At 42.4% G+C, this 18,216-nt stretch overlaps 2 protein-coding genes across 5 annotated transcripts in view; both read right to left on the bottom strand.

Annotated features, from left to right (window-relative positions):
• Positions 1-2,976, bottom strand: part of itgb4 (integrin, beta 4) — a 25,395-nt gene extending 22,419 nt beyond the window's left edge. The window contains exon 1 of the mRNA XM_035612574.2: positions 2,501-2,976. The gene's annotated coding sequence lies outside the window, so the exon portion shown is untranslated. The remainder of the gene's footprint in view (positions 1-2,500) is intronic.
• A 1,236-nt stretch (positions 2,977-4,212) lies between these two features.
• Positions 4,213-17,124, bottom strand: LOC118287430 (SAP30 binding protein). Of its 4 annotated transcripts, none has more exons than XM_035612586.1 (10): positions 16,982-17,124; positions 15,382-15,500; positions 14,698-14,742; positions 10,812-10,851; positions 8,170-8,258; positions 6,450-6,541; positions 6,146-6,258; positions 5,976-6,034; positions 5,338-5,428; positions 4,213-5,017 (listed from the first exon to the last, which is right to left on the bottom strand). In XM_035612586.1, the coding sequence occupies exons 1-10, from the start codon at positions 17,091-17,093 to the stop codon at positions 4,836-4,838; spliced, it is 942 nt and encodes a 313-aa protein (XP_035468479.1). In that variant the 5' UTR covers positions 17,094-17,124; the 3' UTR covers positions 4,213-4,835. The 4 variants fall into 4 exon arrangements, with proteins under 4 accessions (XP_035468479.1, XP_035468480.1, XP_035468481.1 ...); XM_035612587.1 differs by having other exon boundaries at positions 4,213-5,014; XM_035612588.1 differs by having other exon boundaries at positions 15,391-15,500.
• Positions 17,125-18,216: the final 1,092 nt, after the last annotated feature.

Here is an 18,216-nt window from a genome sequence, read left to right as displayed (position 1 = left end):
TTCTCTCATCATGTCCTCCATCCCTTGAAGCAAAGCAGGCCATTTGTCATCGTCTGCCAGAACGATAACCACTACAAAGGAAATCTGGCCCGCCACCTCTATCGTGAAGGTTCTGGTTACATTTGGGCAACTCAAACACTTAGGGAGGAGACTGTGATTTCTGGAAAAAAGAAATACTGACTGTAATTAGGAGATAGGATGTGGACAAGGGCCAACAGTCGTAAGCTACAAGATATTCAGTTGTAATTTTCATATCCGCCAGATATGCACGGAGCAACATCGGTGGACGATTGTCCGTTGCGTCTCAGTCAATATGACCATGTGAGTCGCTCATCTTATTTCTCTTTTTTGGTCTCCATCAACTTCTCAGGGAATCAAATTATGTAGTTGCTGTTTGGTGGGATGCTAGAGAACAGCGGGTTTCCAGAGATACAATATCCCCGAAAAGGTTTGCCGCCATCTGGAGCCAGAGTGTGCGCAGGAGCGGAGAGCCGCGGCATCGAGGGGCCTGACGACACACGCACTCGACCAACCACGAGTCAGAGCTCGGGTGCCAATCATTACGTTTGACCCCGTTTTTGTAGCCACAAATAACTGGCCAATACCAAACTTACTGGAAAAAAGGACACTTGAACATTCATCAGTGGCATGAAAACTAACTAAAATGACAGGAATCATCTTTGAGAGAAAAGTATTTCACGTGTACTTTTTAGTTTGGTCCATGTCCCAATTAACATGGAGGAGGTGTGGTTTAAGACATGTACCTCAGCCAGCCACCAGGGGGCAATGAAGAGAATTTGACCTCCCTTTTTGGAGAGCTGTCAGGTCGTCCATTAAATACAGTCCATGGGAACAACAGCGTTGGGAGGGAATCAAAAGAGTTGCCGACCATAAAAACATAGTAATTAGTTAAAAGATGCTCACGTGCTCTGGAGCAGAGGGCAAGTGAAGCGTTTAAAACGTCTTGTGACAAAAATAACAACGTCACACCATGTCCTGATCTTCTGATTCACAGATTATTCACACAACATGAAGACTCATTCATCATGGGCCAGTTGTAATTGTTTGATCAAACGACCAAATGCCGTAATTTGGTTTTGATAGTGATTTCTATTAAGATTATACTGGAGAGATGGCAAGAAATATTTCCTCACATTTCAACTTCAAATCTTTCTCGTAGTTTTTCTCACGGCTCAAATACAACAAATTCCAGTGTCCAGTGCCTACACACCGCTTGCTATTGTAGGGTAATGCTGAGACAGGAAAATAAACAAAATTCTTCTTGATCACATTTGTTTCAACAGGCTTCAGTTAAAGAAATAATTGATAGCGACGATGAAAAATTAAGGGTGAACATGAACTATTAACTTTTCTTTTTTGGTCTCCTATTCACTTAACAGCTTAGTATTATATAGTTACAATATATCCCACAATTCATACAAAATTGGAGTTTGAATTGTTTCCAGAAGATTAAACTAGTTTAGCTTGAGTCAGGATTAGCAAAAATCACAACAGCCAAACCAAAATTAATCAATTTTATTTTTGATAAATATACTGCTGTTGTATTCTTGCTTGACAGGGTACTTCGATAGAATTCGATCAAGCAGTACAATAATGCTTAGGAGGAAGTAGTACCAGCTAGGGCCAGTGTCCCTGCGAGGGATCTTATTATTATTTCTGTTGAAAGGCCTTTTTCATCTGGTTAAAGGTCGTCCTCAATCACTGCCACTACACCTTATTACTCCCTTGCAAACGGACAGGACCCATCCTGCACTTGTGACTCAGATCCTCCAGGATACAATGAGTTGACTCAGAAGGAAGAACATGCTTATTCTGCAGTGTGCATGCCACATTGCGTAATCTGAACAGGAGCGTAGTCGGGGGAATAAAACTATATATATATTCTGAAGAAACTATTCTTCTTCTCTCCTCTCTGGCTTTTTCTTGGCTGACACTTCAGCAGTGTGAAAGGAGGAGCTGGAAGAGGTGCCCACCCATTGTACTATAGAGGTTGTTTTTTTTGTTTTTTTGGTGCATGGGTTATCAGAGTGCAAGAAGTAAGGAATCTTCTTCATGCTTGATTTGAGGTTTCAGGAAGTGATGACTCCCAGCCGTTATGGTGAAATACATGGGAAGCTGCAGAGTGCTGGAAATGGCAATAAAGCGTCCTGCACTTTATAATCATATCATGCATCATATTGCAGGGGGTTACCAGAAAACATCCAGAAGACTACAGGCATCCCTTACATTGACCTCATTAATACGACAATTAAATAACCCAATTCAAAAAAGTAAGCCATGCCTATTTTATTTTCTCAACACAACTTCTTGTCAACACTCAGGAGAAACTCCATCTAAGGCAGAAGGTCTAATGTGTTAGTTCACTGACCGCCAGACACCTACTGTACACACCAGCATCACAATAACAGCTGTAGCATACTTTGAATTTTTTTAAATCCTCTGCAAACATGCAATATGAAGACTCAAAGAGGTTTCTTACGGAGAACAAGATGCTGTCGAGGTGAGCTGGACTCATCAGCAGCAGACGACCGGTGGGCTGCTCTCACTCCCACTGGACTGGAGTCTGGATTCGGAGAAAAGAGTCCGACAAGAATGTGTCCGCTCTCCGCTCTGCGTCCAACTCTCTCAATTTACATGACAAAAAAAACTGCGCTTTTTGGATCACTGAGTTCATTCACTGCCTATAATGGCGTCCCCCTTCTCTTTCTTTTCTCCTCACCAATAAATCTGCTGCCCTGGGTGAACAGCACAGAGGACAACTGGCGACATTTCAATGTGGGGCAGTTGAACATGTTGGGAGTCTTGTATGATAACACAATAGTAACATATTTTACGCTGAGACAGGGTTTTAGGGATATGTCATGAATAATAACATGGTCAATAGGTTTTTATCAAGTTGACCTACCAAGAGTTACAATACGGATTCAAAAAGCGGCTGCAGGTTTGTTTGTTTTTTTCATGTTTCGCCAAAAAAAGTTTTACGCAAACACCTTTGAGTCAAATGTGCGTGACGACAGCGGAAGGACGGGGAGTTTGTTCAGGGGGGAGGTGTTGTAACCTGTTCACCAAAGTTGTGTATGTCGGGTGTGGCTCGTGGTGGGCATTATCAGATAAATCCCACAGAGTTGGGGACGTCATCTCGGCGAATTCCATCAATATCACAGAAGTACATTCAGAGTCGTCATCATGGTTTCTTTGGCACATTTCCGATCGGATTTCACCATAAACTTGATATTCCCATTGTGCTCATTCGTCAGCTACTAACTGTGGAGGACTGGAAAAGAAAAACAAACAAAAAGCTAATATAAACCATATATTTTTCACAGAAGCCATATAGACATGAAGTAGGAGGTAATCACATTAAGTAACACTCACAGGTCTCATTTCCTATTTCAAACTGGCTGCCGTGAAAAAGGTGTATTCGCCACAGTTCAGACAAATCAATAATCAACTATTTACTATGATTTTACAGTTGCATACAGTTGAATAGGCTAATGTACAGATTAATAAATAGCATATAGGTGCAATATACACCATACAAGTCCATACAATGGACAATTCCTGCAACCAAGTGTGAATACCACCTAATAATAACACGTCAGACAGATGTCTGGAAGAGGGATTTTTTTCCCCTCCTGAGTAGCGTTTCTGAATTCCAGGCTCTGTAGAAACACGCAGCGATTCAAGAAGGAAATGGACATTGAATGTACCAAAAAATGCATGACTGGAGTGGCTTGTGTCCCAATGTGGGTATGATTCAACTGAATGACTCAGGTCTCTGCTGTAGCAGAGACCTGGCCCTCTGCCGGGGCCAGCATCACACCCAGGTCTCACTGGTGATCTGGATTCCTTTTTGCGAGCTTCCTCATCCTCTAAATAAACAGATATATTACAAAAAACATAAATAAAGTTTCCATCTCTCTTGCCAATTTCTTGTTTCAACTTACCAATTTTAAGCTACAAAAACAGCAACATCAGTCTGGATTGCTCAAGTCACAGCAACATTACTATCCTGCAGTGTGAAAGGTTCTTAAAAAAATGATCGCCTTAAGGTGGGTAGAGTAAACAAATGGAAAGGTTTGTTTTAATAGCAGCTGGATGCCGACCTGATTCTGATCCTATCAAGAGAGCAAGACTTTGCTTTCAGTATGGAGACTGAGTTCAATACACGTTGTTAAAAATACACCATCATCCTTTTGAAAAGGCAAGATCTGATCTATTTATTCACCTTATCATCAACACATACCATATGTACAAGTGTAAAAAATCTTACATCAGAGCCAAGAGAATATGCTGATGAAAAAAGAAAAAAACATAAAGCCGAAAAACAATGAGCATTCTGCGCCAATTGCTAAAGGTGGTATGAAAATACTGCACCAGAACTATGGCTATAAAAATAAAAATAACATTTCAGCTATCTCTACCAGGTCTGTTTGGGGCCATGGTCATGTTCGTACTAACAAATGTTGCCGAAATATAAAAAAAAGAAAGAATAACAGACATGATTCATCAGCATAAGATCTGCACGCATCTCGGTCTCAGATTTCCAAGAAGGTCTTTGAGTACTCTCACCAAACTGTGAATTTGGCTTCATGATGTAATGGTGCAGATACAATCCCAGAGATTGAAGGAAGCTAAACCTTAGTCTTTGTCCAGAGCGCTTTTGTAGGTTGGTTTTAAAACTTCATCAGTCCCATTGTCCTCACTCTGCATCTTTCTCAGATATATAATGAGGGAAGGATAACACACGTCTTCCAGCTTCAAGACAGTCACTCACTCTCACAGATAAACGTGTTTCTACCAGGATGTCACGTTCACTGCTTTGCTTTTTTCAAGATGGTGCCAACTGCAGAGATGACAGTGGTTTTGGTGCCACTAGCAGTGGTTGTCACGGAGACGACAGCAGGGAGGGTGGCGGTGGTGGTGATGAGGGTGGGCTGGGCCAGTGTCACAGGGATCGCCGAGTCCCACTTGCTTTTCCTCTTCTGGGCCTCTGCTGACGAGAGTAAACACAGGGGACAAGTGAGTGAGACCACCAGCGAGCTCAGGAAAGGCCCCCTGGCCTTATTTGAGTTGCACAGTGGAGATTTTGACCACTAGTTGTCATGGTTTCAGGAGTGCTCCCCCATTTTATCTGTCTTGTACATACACACACATGCATGCACAAGATGCGCTACATGATTCCAAGGTTACTGGGCCTGACCCAGTAACATTGACTTTTATAAGAAAATGCTTCTGGCACTTATCTAAACACACAACTGGCATGCAAAGTGACCATGTCTGAAAGCAATCTAAGTCCTGGTGATGGATGTTTACCTGTGGCTGTGGTGGTGGTGGTGTTGCTGGTGGTGGACGCTGCTGTGTTGGATGGGTTTGTGCCCTTCTTAGTCCCCGTGATAAACTCAATCTATGAAACACACAGAACATTAGACAGTTTTATATAAATCATCCTCACATCTTCTCCATTACTGTAGCTCGCCTACCACTGACTACACTTCACAGTGGAGAAGAACAGAACAGCTCCTGTAGGCTACATGCTGCGGCAGTGATGCTGCTTCTGATTACAGCAGCATGTCATGCTGTTTTCTGATCATCTTTCAGTCCCGACACCGACATGTTATTTACCTCTAAAGTATTGTTTTTCAAAAGGAAATGGCAAAAGTAAAGATAGCCTGCAAAGAAAGATTCACTCACAGGCTCACAGCACCCTTCTACTGGGCCTGGAACAAAAACACAATTAAAAACAAATGGGCATGGCCTAGCCGTGAAGCTGCACTGGGCTCAGCCTGCACTGCTGTTACGAGAGCAGGACTTGGCAACGCTGTATTTTGCGTGTGTCGGATGACGGACGTGGAGCAGAAAACAAGTGCAGCTGGTGGAGACTTGCCTCCCTGACACAGAGAAAGAAGAAAACAGTCAGCAGAACAATCCATTTTCTTTGCCGTTTGTCTCACCCTGGTCCGCTCCTTCTTGGCTTTCTCCAGTTTGTCCATCTCCACTTTCTGGGCTTTAGCTGAAAGAAAGAAAGAAAAAAGACATGGGTGTGCATGAGTGTGAAGCTGTAATCTGACAGAACTGAGAAGAAGAAGAAGAAGAAGAAGAAGAAAAAAATTCACTGGTGTACCTAGAGCTTCGTAGTAAGAGTCTTCTGACCAGCCATGAGGATCAAACATGTCTTTAGGGTAGTTGGTTCCCAGTTCATCTATACTGCAGAACTGAATGAGCTTCTCGTAAATACTGAAAACAAGCAAACAAAAGCAAATTAGATGATTGCTGCTCATTTTTGTTTGTGGGCGAGAGAAAAAATTTAAAAAAACTTGTTTGGTTTACATCACAACGTACATCTGGTATCATGTGTAAAATCTCACTCAGCGTGAGCATGTGTTTGTTGGTTCGGTTTGGGTGCAACCTTTGGCTGAGAGGCGTACCTTGGGTTTCTGAATTCTTTCTTTTTCTGGATGTGGTTGTTTGTGTCAAAGTCTCCATGGAGCTTCCTCTCGTACAGCTTGTGGATCTTCTCCTGTTACGACACAAAAAAATCAATGGAGGCGGGTCAGCTCTTGATGCGATGAGACGAACACCTCCGCATCGACTCAGCCTCCTCCACACTCCACATTTGGCAGGACACGAACGTCAGTGTCATCAAGTAAACAAAACCTATATATTTACATATACACACAGTCTATACAATCAGCTCTGCACAAGCAAGTGTTGCATGTGAAAGGGGCCATTGTATATTAAGTTTCTGAAACATCTGGGGAATTTTTGACAGCCAGGCTCAACAAAGCCACAGGGAGCTGGCAGATGCAGCCCCCGGGCGAGTGATAAATGAGTCCTAACATGGACCAAGATAAAAGAAGGAAATGCTGCCAAAAATGATATTATTTGTTCGTAGTAATGTCTTCTCATTATCTCTGCTCCGAGTCCTTTGTCACTGCTCTGCAAAATTACTATTCACAAGCTATTTCTGAGCCACTGTTAAACGTTTTATTAAGTTTAATTAACAAGAACAACTTGGTTCATGTTACCCTATGGAGTCCTGAAATATAAGTTATGTGTGGATTTAGTGTTTATTACCAAAAGACCTCAGTATGTCTTACTGAGGTCTGAAAAAAGTGCATTCACTGTCTCTCAAAAGATGTTTTATTTTTTAATAACTTAAATCCAGCACGGTTTACATCCATGTTTACTTGCTCCATTCATCCTCTTCACTTCATTGATATTAAGAGATAAGAGGCCAAATCCAAGAAGATGAAACCTGCAAATGTTTGTCGTTTCTGTTGATAAATGACTGAACGAGTTCATTGATCAATCAGTTAAACGGAACCTGTCATTGATTCTACATACCAAGCTCAGTTCACGAGTCAAGGAAAGACTGCATCATTCAAAAAAACGGCCAATGCAGTTGGTTTTCTTGTCCAGTCTCCTGCGCACAAATCTAAGGTTCAGCCTGAGCTCAATGACTTAACAGCTCGGGTGGATATTTTAATCTCGAGGTCATAACTTGATTGCGAAAGCTACTTGGAAACTGTTGACAGTGAAATGTCAGAAAAAAGCAAATAAAAAGCAAAAAGGCTGCACCTCCATAACCAGAGGGCAGGGATATCCAGGCACCTCTGGTGAGGGTGAATCATAAGTTGTTCATCTGATAGGTGGGGCTGAAGGGGGGGGACTGCTGAGCTGTTCGCTTACTAAGTCAGCTGTTTGCCCCGACCTGCCTCGGCTCCTCACAGTACAAACTTCATTGCAGTTAACCGCACCACATGCACAGCAGCAGGCCCGAAAGAGAGAAGTGCTGGTGAGACTAAACCAACAGAAGATAGAACTGTGTGTGCTGCTTTAATTACAGGGGGTTGTCTCAGGATTTATGCATCCAATGGAATTTATTTTCGAAGCCCGGGGGGTTGGAGATACATTTACAACCTGGGAAGTGTTTATACCGCGCGTTAAACAACGCTATTGTACTGTTGTCCTCACACACTCTCCACTGGTCTGATTAGCAGATGTAATTGTGGTGATATCAAAACTGCTCACACAATATGATCGCAGCAGTGCATTGTGTTGAAATGAACAGTGTGCTACGAGAAAAGCTTTGCAGTGCAAGTTATTTGAGTAAATTATCCCATGACAGTGGATGAATGTATATACCTGCAGTTGGCTGGAGCAGCGTCCTGGGGGCTCGGGGGGGATCCTGATCTCATCAGGTGACATGTTCCTCACCTTCTCTGAGAAAAGAGCTGGCAAGAAGACAGAAACAGAAACAGAAAACATTAGACCCTTTTACGTTTCTCGTTTCAGTCCATCTTGCATGTCTTTACCTGCAGAACAAGGTTTGAGCAAGTAACTCTGTTGTACAAAGACACTTTGTGTGTGTTTGAATTAACAGATTAGAAGGAAGGGTATGGTACAGTATGGATATGCACCGGAGAACAAGTTCAGGTAATGAGACAAATGTTCCCTGTGCGTTAGACAAACATTTTGGGTGAATTCCTACAAGTGCATCTTGTTCATCACAGTGTCTGCCAGCTGGTTTTATAGGGCAGAGTGGTATGAGGAGTGCATGTTCCGGGCAGGGCAGGGAGTGGCTGCTGTTGGGGTTTGTGAGGAGTAGGGAGGCTCCTCTCCCCTCCATCCCTGCCTCTGGATCCTCCCTTCTTTTGCGCTCCCTGCTTGACTTGGCTTTCTGTGCTTTCTCTGACTTCAGGCCAGGAATTCTTCTGTGTCACTCTATAACCCAATCAGACAGATAGTCTGATAGTCCTCAGAGTCATGCAGCATTGTCAGTCATACTCTGAATAAGTGCTGCAAGCTCTGCATGTGTGCGTGTGTGTGTGTGTATGTGTTAATCCCTCCGTGTCGAAGTTCTGTGCAGATCGTCTACAAGTAAAAACTTGACAGGACTAGCAGAGCTGTCTTGGATTTGCTGATACTCTTTATCTTTCAAAACATAAAAAGGAAAATTCCACAGTCACATATTCTTCAACTACTTTCACTTGAGGCAATGATCTCTAAGGTTTTAAGCAGACAGTTACAGAAATTGCAGTTTTGACTAAATTTAGACACATTGTCTGGGTGTGTGTGTCATATACTGACCAATCTTTCCACCCTTCAGTATCTTTGCAGTTTCCTTGGTCCATGTGGGACCACAGATTCACATGTGTGGATACAAACTTGTCACTGATAGACCTGGAAAGTTGGGCCAGCTGATATGGTTATGGTTTACCACCCCAATGAAAGCGCTATGCTCTTCCTTTGTCACCTATACACATGTCCACTCCATCCGGGCTCACACCAACTCACAGGCAGAGAAAAAATAAGCAGCTCTACAGTAACATGAACAATAAATGGTCATGTAACTAGTTGGAACACAGAAAATCCTGCAGCAGCTACGTCAATTAAAACAAAAACCTGACAAGACAAGTCTGATGAGTCACATGCTTGAGGTGGTAGCTTAGTATTTCATTTAACTCTCTCACAGACACACACTGTCACAGGCCATTACACACAGCAGCTACAAGAAGGGTTTAGCATTGTGGAAGGCCGCTAATCCGCCCAAGACGAAGGGAGATTCACTTGGCAGTTTTGTCGCCTTGTTGGACAAACTCTAATTTAAAACGCAAAATAAAAATCCCTGTGGCCTCCACAGTGTCAGTGAATAAATCACTGAATGTGTAATAAATATCCCCGTTTGTCATTCAGCTCAGTGTGTGAGGACTATTCTCATACAACAGCAGCACATTTGCGAAGGACATTGGAACAAGAGACAGAGAAAAAGATTATATCCGGCTTCAAAATTACCATCTGACTTTCCTGGAAAATAAGACAGAAAGTCACAGACTGTGCCCCCGGGGTCTTTTGGGACAGACAGTCAATCCCTTCAGTGGAACACAAAGGGCTGTCTTCTGCCTGCTGACACGAGGCCTTTTGCCCAGAAGCACTGTGACATTTACCGACAGGCTGTACAGAGGGGACGAGCTCCGCTGCAGGAATGTCAAGTGTACAGGCCCAAGCTTTGAGTCACACTTTGCCACTGTAGTACACCGATGGTGCTGATGGCCAAGTTCACTCAGCCACTGCTAAAGGAAATATGATCGAATGATTCATCGACGAGGATCATGAAGAAACCAAGTCATTTTAAGTAAAAGAATATTTTCTCCACCCTCACATTGCTCTTTTACTTTTGGGGTCTTATGATGAATGGGGATGAGCGCTGCTTTGTGTAATCTGTGCCGTTATCTGCAAACAGCTACAGGCCCGTTCAGTGTACAAAAGGTTTATGGTCCAACAGACTGGTGTATAAACTCCACTCCCTGTATCACTCATTTCCTGTCTGATGGATGCGCGCGCGCACACACACACACACACACACACACACACACACACACACACACACACACACACACACACACACACACACACACACACACACACACACACACACACACACACACACACACACACACACACACACACACACACACACACACACACCTGTACAGGTCACTCATTACTCATTAACCACTGGTTGAAGCTTCATAACCCCTCTGTCAGTCAGATGGTGGCCTCGGATAAGTCACCTGGGGCTTTTTAGACACTGCACCAACACCCAGCCGACACAATGACTAGTCAAAGCCTGATTCTGACACTACTTCCTTTGACACTTAGCCTCCGGCCCGCTGTTTCCTACTAAGGATGGGATACCTTTGATACAAACATGATTCTTGTTATAAGGATCAAAGTTCCAGCTTTATCCTTTTAGAGTTTTTTTAAGTGTGTGTGCATGAACTCACCAACTAGCTCATTGGGGTCCTTTCTTTCTGCTTCTGGGATCTGTAAAAAAAAAAAAACAGAAGAAGGGGGATGATGAGGAGGAGGAGGAAGAAAGAGAGATAAACATGATATTTAGGTCTCCTTTAGACAGGAGAATCTAACCATTAACCCTCAGTGGAGGGTAATGTGAACAGCACTAGTGGTGGATATTATTTTCAAACACGTGCTCAGCTTAGGTCGTGTTAGTTAAAAGTGCGTTAATGAGGTAACAGCAGTTCAGGTGAAAACTGCTGAGCGGGGAAACTAACTTTTATTCCACTCCTTAATCCTGCAAATCGCAAAATGTGAATAAAGCAGTCAGCAGTGAACAGGTGCAGATGGGAGAATCGTTTCTCAGAAGTATAGAAAGCAGAAAAGTAAATCTAGGCAGTTTCCAGTGAATGCCCTGGCTCAGCAGGGGGAGGAGTCTTGTACAACCTCTAAAATATGCCGCCCCTTGTGCCAGCACTGTGGGCATAACACAGGTCCAGCACACACAAACAGTGCTGTTATTCACAGGAATCATGTCGTCACCTAGCAACCGCACGGGCACATCAAAGAATTGTACTGAAATTGGCCAAATCGCAAGGAGGAGGAGGGGGGATGACAAAAAGTTGTGGAAGCACGGTGGAGGCTGTTGGCAAAAATCCATGACAAGAAAATAAATAGATGTCACCTGCTTTTGAGACGGAGCCAATGAATACTTCAATAATTTCAATGATCCCACATCTGAAGTTTCTTCCCCGTTTGGCCGCCCTTCACAGGACAGAGGTCAATGTGGGCTGGGGGGGGGGGGGGGGGGGACTGCAGCACTGGAGCAGTGTCTTCCAAGGTTTTTGTGAATAGAGAATTTAAATTTTGCCCAAGAGATTAAAGTCAAATCTGCATTTAGCGAAACCCAGCAACATCACAAAAATCACTTTTTTGGAAACTGGTGTTAGTGTAAGGGATCAACTAGTGCCACTGTGAACTGCAGATTTACTCCTGATTGTGATGACATATGAATAAAACCCAAAACAATCCGATTATCTTTTAGGGGATTAGATTTGAATGAAAGTGTATCACCAACACCAAGCTTTCAGACAATGACAAAAACTGTATCCTGGGATCTGATACTACACTATAGAAACTATGCATATTATCCAGATCATCTAGCCATCCGTCTTGTGTTATGGTGTCTTCACACAGGACGCAAATTATTCGTGCCGCGTCCTAGCAACTACTAAAGTATGCAACAGGTCATTCTCTTTGTGTTTTATATTAAACCTTTCAGTGTAAATCCAGCTGAATGCAAAACCACTGTAACAGGTTGCAGCCTCCCAACAACTAGATCTATAAGAACCTCCAACACAGACTGAACAATAACACAAAACTTCAGCTCCAGCTCAGTAGGATTGCTGCAGGTGTGTTGTACTGGACTGCACAGCCGATCCTGTTTTTCTGGTATTTCAGTGCACTGTTCTATGGACATACGAGACAAAAAAAAGACCCTTCTGGCTGGCAGATTAGATGTCTTTTCTTTTCTTAGTGCATTTACTGTTGGACTACAGAATAAACAGAGTGCCATCTGTGGCTCTGGTGGGAGCTTGCAAGAGTCTGACTAAAAAAAGAAGGAGGTTTAAAAGAATTAGTCACATTGTAGGCAGAGAGGCTCTTATGAAAGATGCTGTCACGTTGCGATATGTGATATTTTTGGAGCTCGATGCTGTTACATTTCTAATCACAGACCTTTGAGGGCCATTCAACTCTCTTATGTGTTCTACGTGGAGGTCCCTTATGCACCTTAGGATGTTTTTTTATTATTTTGAGTCTATTCTTATTCAGATCATGATGAAGGTGTATCTTTGTGGATGAACACAGCAGTGCTTTAAGCTGACAATGCTAACCTTAACATCCAAACATGCTTTTGTTTTCCATCTTCCCAATCTTAGCTTACCGTATTAGCGTGCTAATAATCAGTGGCAAACACAAAGTACAGCTAGTACCTGGGTCATAAGCTAACATAATGGGAATGTGTCAAATTGTGACCTGATGATGGCTCAAGAACAGGATCAGGGAACCCCCAACTTATTAGCACTTATTCTCCAGGGACCTTGAACATCTGTATCAGATTTTGACATTACATTCATTTTGCTGACGTTTTTGTTCAAAGTGACATACAACTTATTTATATTTGACTCGTATCAGAGGGAGGCAGATAGCATTGAGGGCCTTGGATTTTAACCATGCCGTGACCGGGAATCGAATGCCGACGCTCTGTGCCAACGTGAGCGGTGTAACCCACTAAGCTTTACCTGATTTCATGGTAATCTGAACTGACATGCCTAACGGGTTTGTTATACAGGACCATCTGAGAAGGCTTTGTTGGAAACTGTTCAGAAAAGGGCAGGTGCTTTCAAAAGATGAGTTGGCAGGTGATTGGATGAAATATCTGTGTATCACACTTGCCAGACCTTAAATCAGGAGCGAAGACAAAAACTAAATTTCCATGGAGAAAAGCATTCAGTCAGTGTCGATCTTTGCTCTTCAGAAATACTCTCCATGTTCTGATACAACTGGTGCTTATGGCAGCATCTACACTAACCTCTTCAGGAGCCGGCGTTGTTATAAATTAACAGTTGCTTCTCACTGTCCTCACACTTTAGACACGCCCGTAGCTGCCAGATGAACACTGGATTAGTCTGAACCACACAACTTCAAGGTCAAACTCACCACAGTGGTGTGAATATTACTTCTACCAACCATTAACGTCTGTGCAACATTTCATAGCAAAACATCCAATAGCTGTTGAGATATTTCAGTCTAAACCAAAGTGGTGGACAGACCAGCTGGTAAACACACTCATCAACAGACCTGCACAGATGAACTGAGCTATCAACTGATCCAGTTAAATAAGGCCAGACTCCTGTGACCTCATTAAATACAGGTAAGAACTGTATCAAAACACCAACTAACAATTGCCATTCACAGTCAATAGATGAAGATAACTACAAGGAATAATAATAATAATAATAATAATAATGATGATGATGATGATGAGAATAAGTGTAAAGACAGAGTGAGAGCATACTCTAATTATCACTCTGATAAATCCGAAACTGAAGCAAAAATGTCAACACAAGGCTAAACGACAGTACACGCCAAAAATAAATTTTCATGAACATAGTAAATATCCAATTGTATTCTATTAGGGGGAACAACTTTCCTGGAAATGGTGCTTCTCCTCCATGGGAATAATACTGCACATGCCGATAAATGCATCCTACCTGACGCACATTGTAACAATTGCCATATCACAAGGGCCCTTGACCTTGCCAGCACTGTACACAAGATTAACAGAGCCACAGGCAGAGCAGGCATCCTCCGACTTGTAGGTTTGTGACTCACTTTCACCTCGGTGACTGGAGCCAGATAACACAGCAGGAAGCTGGCATGCTGTCTGGCTCACACTGCTTTAGACACACACGCGCGCACACACACACAGGGTGGGGTTAGTATGGTACAACTGTGCAGGTGCAAGCGCTATGCCCTGACCAACAACACTGTCGGTCTGGCTCTACTCTTCAGAAGAGGTTTAAGACACATGGAGAGGAGTCAAGCAACTTGGATCAAAAGTACAAGTCACTGATCTTGGTCTCATCGACATGAAGTTCCTGGTTTTGTTAGTTAAATTTTTATCAGCCATCCGTTAGACCACAGCACCATCTAGTGCACATACTCCTTCACTGCTTGTGGTGAAAGCTTTTACAGTAGCACCCCATTGTGTTTTTTTTCTTCTTTTGGTTAGTCACAAAACAAATGACAACATTATTCAGGCTTGATCCATTTCCAAATCCAGTCCATCACCAGGTGGGTGTTTTCAAATACCTCAACATCATCTGGGTCCCTCCCCTCGTCAGATTCTTCCATTTCCTATAAAAACAAAAAATGCAGATGTTAAAACTGAAAAGGACCAAGAGGAGGAGACCAGGAGGGGGGGGGCAAGCAGCAGCACATACCATATGACAACCAGCACCCAGTGATGGACTGCAAGTGTTCAACCCCTTTCATGTTTATTACACTTTTATAAAAGTGTCAGCTAAAAAAATGTAATGAAACATCAAAGTGAGAGCACAACGTGATACGAAGGATAAATTAAAATGATTTGATTGGATGGATGAATGCCAGATTAATAACTGTAATTATAAATCAAGATCTTATACAATCAAAAAGAAATCCCAATAGGTAGAAATTGTTTGATTTTATTCAATTTAATATAAAGGGAATAGAAGTAGTCAGTCACTCTACAACTGTTTTTGTGCTTAAAAAAAATTGTTATTATACCTCTGAACTCAAATACGATTCAGCTACTGCCACAAGCATTGGTGTGAATTTATTAGCCAGGAGCCCAAAAGATCACATAAAACCCCATCATGTGAAAAGGCCCCCTAGTCTCTAACACCACATCCACATTGTCGCTTTCTATCACTTAAAATAAACACCCAAATGTCAGTGGACTCCAGCTGAGTGGTCAGCAAAGATAAAACCTGGAGAAGAGAATTCACAACTCACAATACTGACCGAGTTACTCTCTCTGCTGTCTTCATCTCCAGACACCTTGTCATCTATGTCCTCAGTTCGGTTCAGATCATCCTCACCATAGCCGTACACCAGACCCCCACTAAGGCCCCCTGGAGAAGAACAGGACGAATTGGGGCACAGGGACAGCAAGGGCACAGGGACACAAGAGAAAAAGAAGAAGAGGACAGATAAATACAAGAGGAAAAACAATGGCAGCTTGCACTGAAATAAGACAGGATCAAAGTCTTGGTTCAGTATAAAGACGCTTTAATTTATGCCAGTCCCACATGGAGACACCGCAAGGCCACACTCAAAAAATCTGGCAATAAATTTTTTCCAGCAAACACTTGTAAGACCGAGACTCAAGAGATGCACCTGGTGTTAAATATTGACCAGTGATCTGTGTTACATATTCCACTTCCTGTGCTCCAGGTGTCATCATTGCTGGTCTGTCATTTTCACAAACAGCAGCCAACCTGTGTGTCTGTGAAGTGTGATGAGATATTGAGGCCTCGCTGAAAAAAACGAAACTAATATCACCAGTTAGTGTAAAATATCTGTGTCAATTTCAACTACAAGCATCAGAAGCTTGGATATAAATATTTATGAGTCCTGTGATGGGATTTGCAACGATGTGCTTCACTGACAGGTGTCACAGCACCTTTGTTACTGTGACACCTGTCTGGTGGCACTGCCCACTTAATAGCAAGCCTCAAAAACAATTGACTGTCTCACATAGGGCCCAGTAGAACCCACACACGCATGGCAAATTGCTCCTGTTTTTTGCAAACATTTGCACATAGGTGTAACCTTATATGTGTTATGTTTGTAAAATAAGCGACTTAGAGTTGGCAGACATGATTTTCATGGTAGCGTATTTTATCTGATGAGCTGGGGATCAGCCATGTGGGAATGGAAACAACACCACAGCTCAGTGAGGAAACATGGTATACAACTTGTTTTTCAGATACAAGTGTTACCAGATTGCTTGGACGGGATGTTATCTCTGGTTTGACGTGCTACACCTTGAGCCTATACATATAAATTGTATTGGCAACACCAGGAATGTGTCAAAAAGAGTTTGTATCACTCAGGGTCGCTTGTTTCTCACCATTATGGGCTGAAAGCAAGATGACCAGCGAGTTCAAATCCATTTTGATTGCTTTACTTTAAAACAACAACAACAACAACAACATTATTGCTAACGAATCATACCGTGTAAAAGGAAAATGTATCATACGGAGAACTGAGTAATTGTGTTTTTGAACTTCTGTCCTTTTTAACGTCGGTTTTGGCTACTGTCGTTTGCATGCGCATGGTGAACCTGCGACTGTTAACATCTGGGGTTTATTTAAGAAAGGGCTAAACCGTGAGCACTGACAGATATGAAGACCATCAGACACCATGGACACCGCTGGAACACGAGACCTTCACGGTCTTACAGACATTAGATGCCAGTTAGCATGACCAACACGACAGACGACAAAGCTACTGGCTAACGTTAGCTACCACACGAAGCTCCGGGGGAACATTCGACAAGTACTACGTGGCGGGGTGTTTTTTTGGGGCGGTAAAAAGTGTAATCATGTACCTGTCTCTTCTGCTTCGGGTTCAGAGTCGGGCTCTGAGTCGTCTCCATAGTCTGCCAAAGAGGAAAGTATAACACTCTTTTTTGCGCCCGCCATCGCCGTATGATGTCGCATAAACTTCTAGTCGCAGAGTAACGACGTCACGCAGTTGTACTCTACTGCGCAAGCGCCAGTTCGCGCTGGGGAATGTAGTTCTTCTGTTCGGTGGTTCTCCAATGTGCCGAACGCCCAAATAAAGGGGTGAACAGCAGCAGCCGTTATATAAGAATTTAACCATAGACAGTATGAGTTTAAGAGTTTGTTTCTTCAGTGTTCAACATGGAGCCGTGGAGGCCATTTTATACATGGCACACCCCAAGTTATCAATGTTGTTTTTATTGTGTGTGTGTTTCATTTTCTTCAGGAATGAAACGGATTAATACAAAGGTTTGTTTTATTACATTCATTTAGCAGACGCGATTTACATAACTGCATTCAACCATACATGTATAACCCAATGAAGTGCAAGAATTAAGAAAAGTACATTTATCAAAAAGGCAACAACTTTGATTGCTCTAAAAAGTCTATAGAAAATTCTTTAGTTGTATCCAATGCCAGGAGTTATTTTTTTTTCCATTTGTAAGTGTGCTTTATTAAGTAATCCCCCTCGGTTCTTATGTTCTGTCTGTTATTTGTGAAATTTTTGCTCCTAATTTTTATGTATATTAATGTCATGGAACAAAATTATTTGAACAAGAAATATAATGTTGACAAATGGTATAGTTTTTTTCGTGGATGGGGGTGGCAGGTTGGCTAGCGAGGACCCTTGTGGAAATACAGCTGCAACCCTTGGCCAAGATGATCAGCCATCCACTCCCATCATCTTTGCTTATTGCACTTCTTAATATCATAGGCTTTGATACCTTATATTATATGAACATTTAAGTTGACCTCCTGACTTTTACCTCCAGTTCCTGAGCAGGCAGTCATTTACTGACTTGAAGGCCAAAAGACACCTGGATGCTTGACCAGAACTGGAGTGAATAACTCTATATGAAGGAAGCAGGACCCACATACACATTCAATCATAGTCTATGAATTTTTGCAACAACGATGTTGCTGGTGTTTTGATCCACAAATCATAATCAGACCAGTGTTTTTTATTTATTATCTAATTTTTAAAAAACTACTTAGACCTAGATTTTACGGAAAATAATCGGTATTTAAAAATCATGTTAAATAATACAGAGACACATTT

This window comes from Scophthalmus maximus, chromosome 16 (assembly GCF_022379125.1).
Source record: "Scophthalmus maximus strain ysfricsl-2021 chromosome 16, ASM2237912v1, whole genome shotgun sequence".
In the NCBI taxonomy this organism is placed as follows: domain Eukaryota; kingdom Metazoa; phylum Chordata; class Actinopteri; order Pleuronectiformes; family Scophthalmidae; genus Scophthalmus; species Scophthalmus maximus.
Note: the sequence above shows the minus strand (reverse complement) of the source record. Positions and strands in the feature narration are given on the sequence as shown.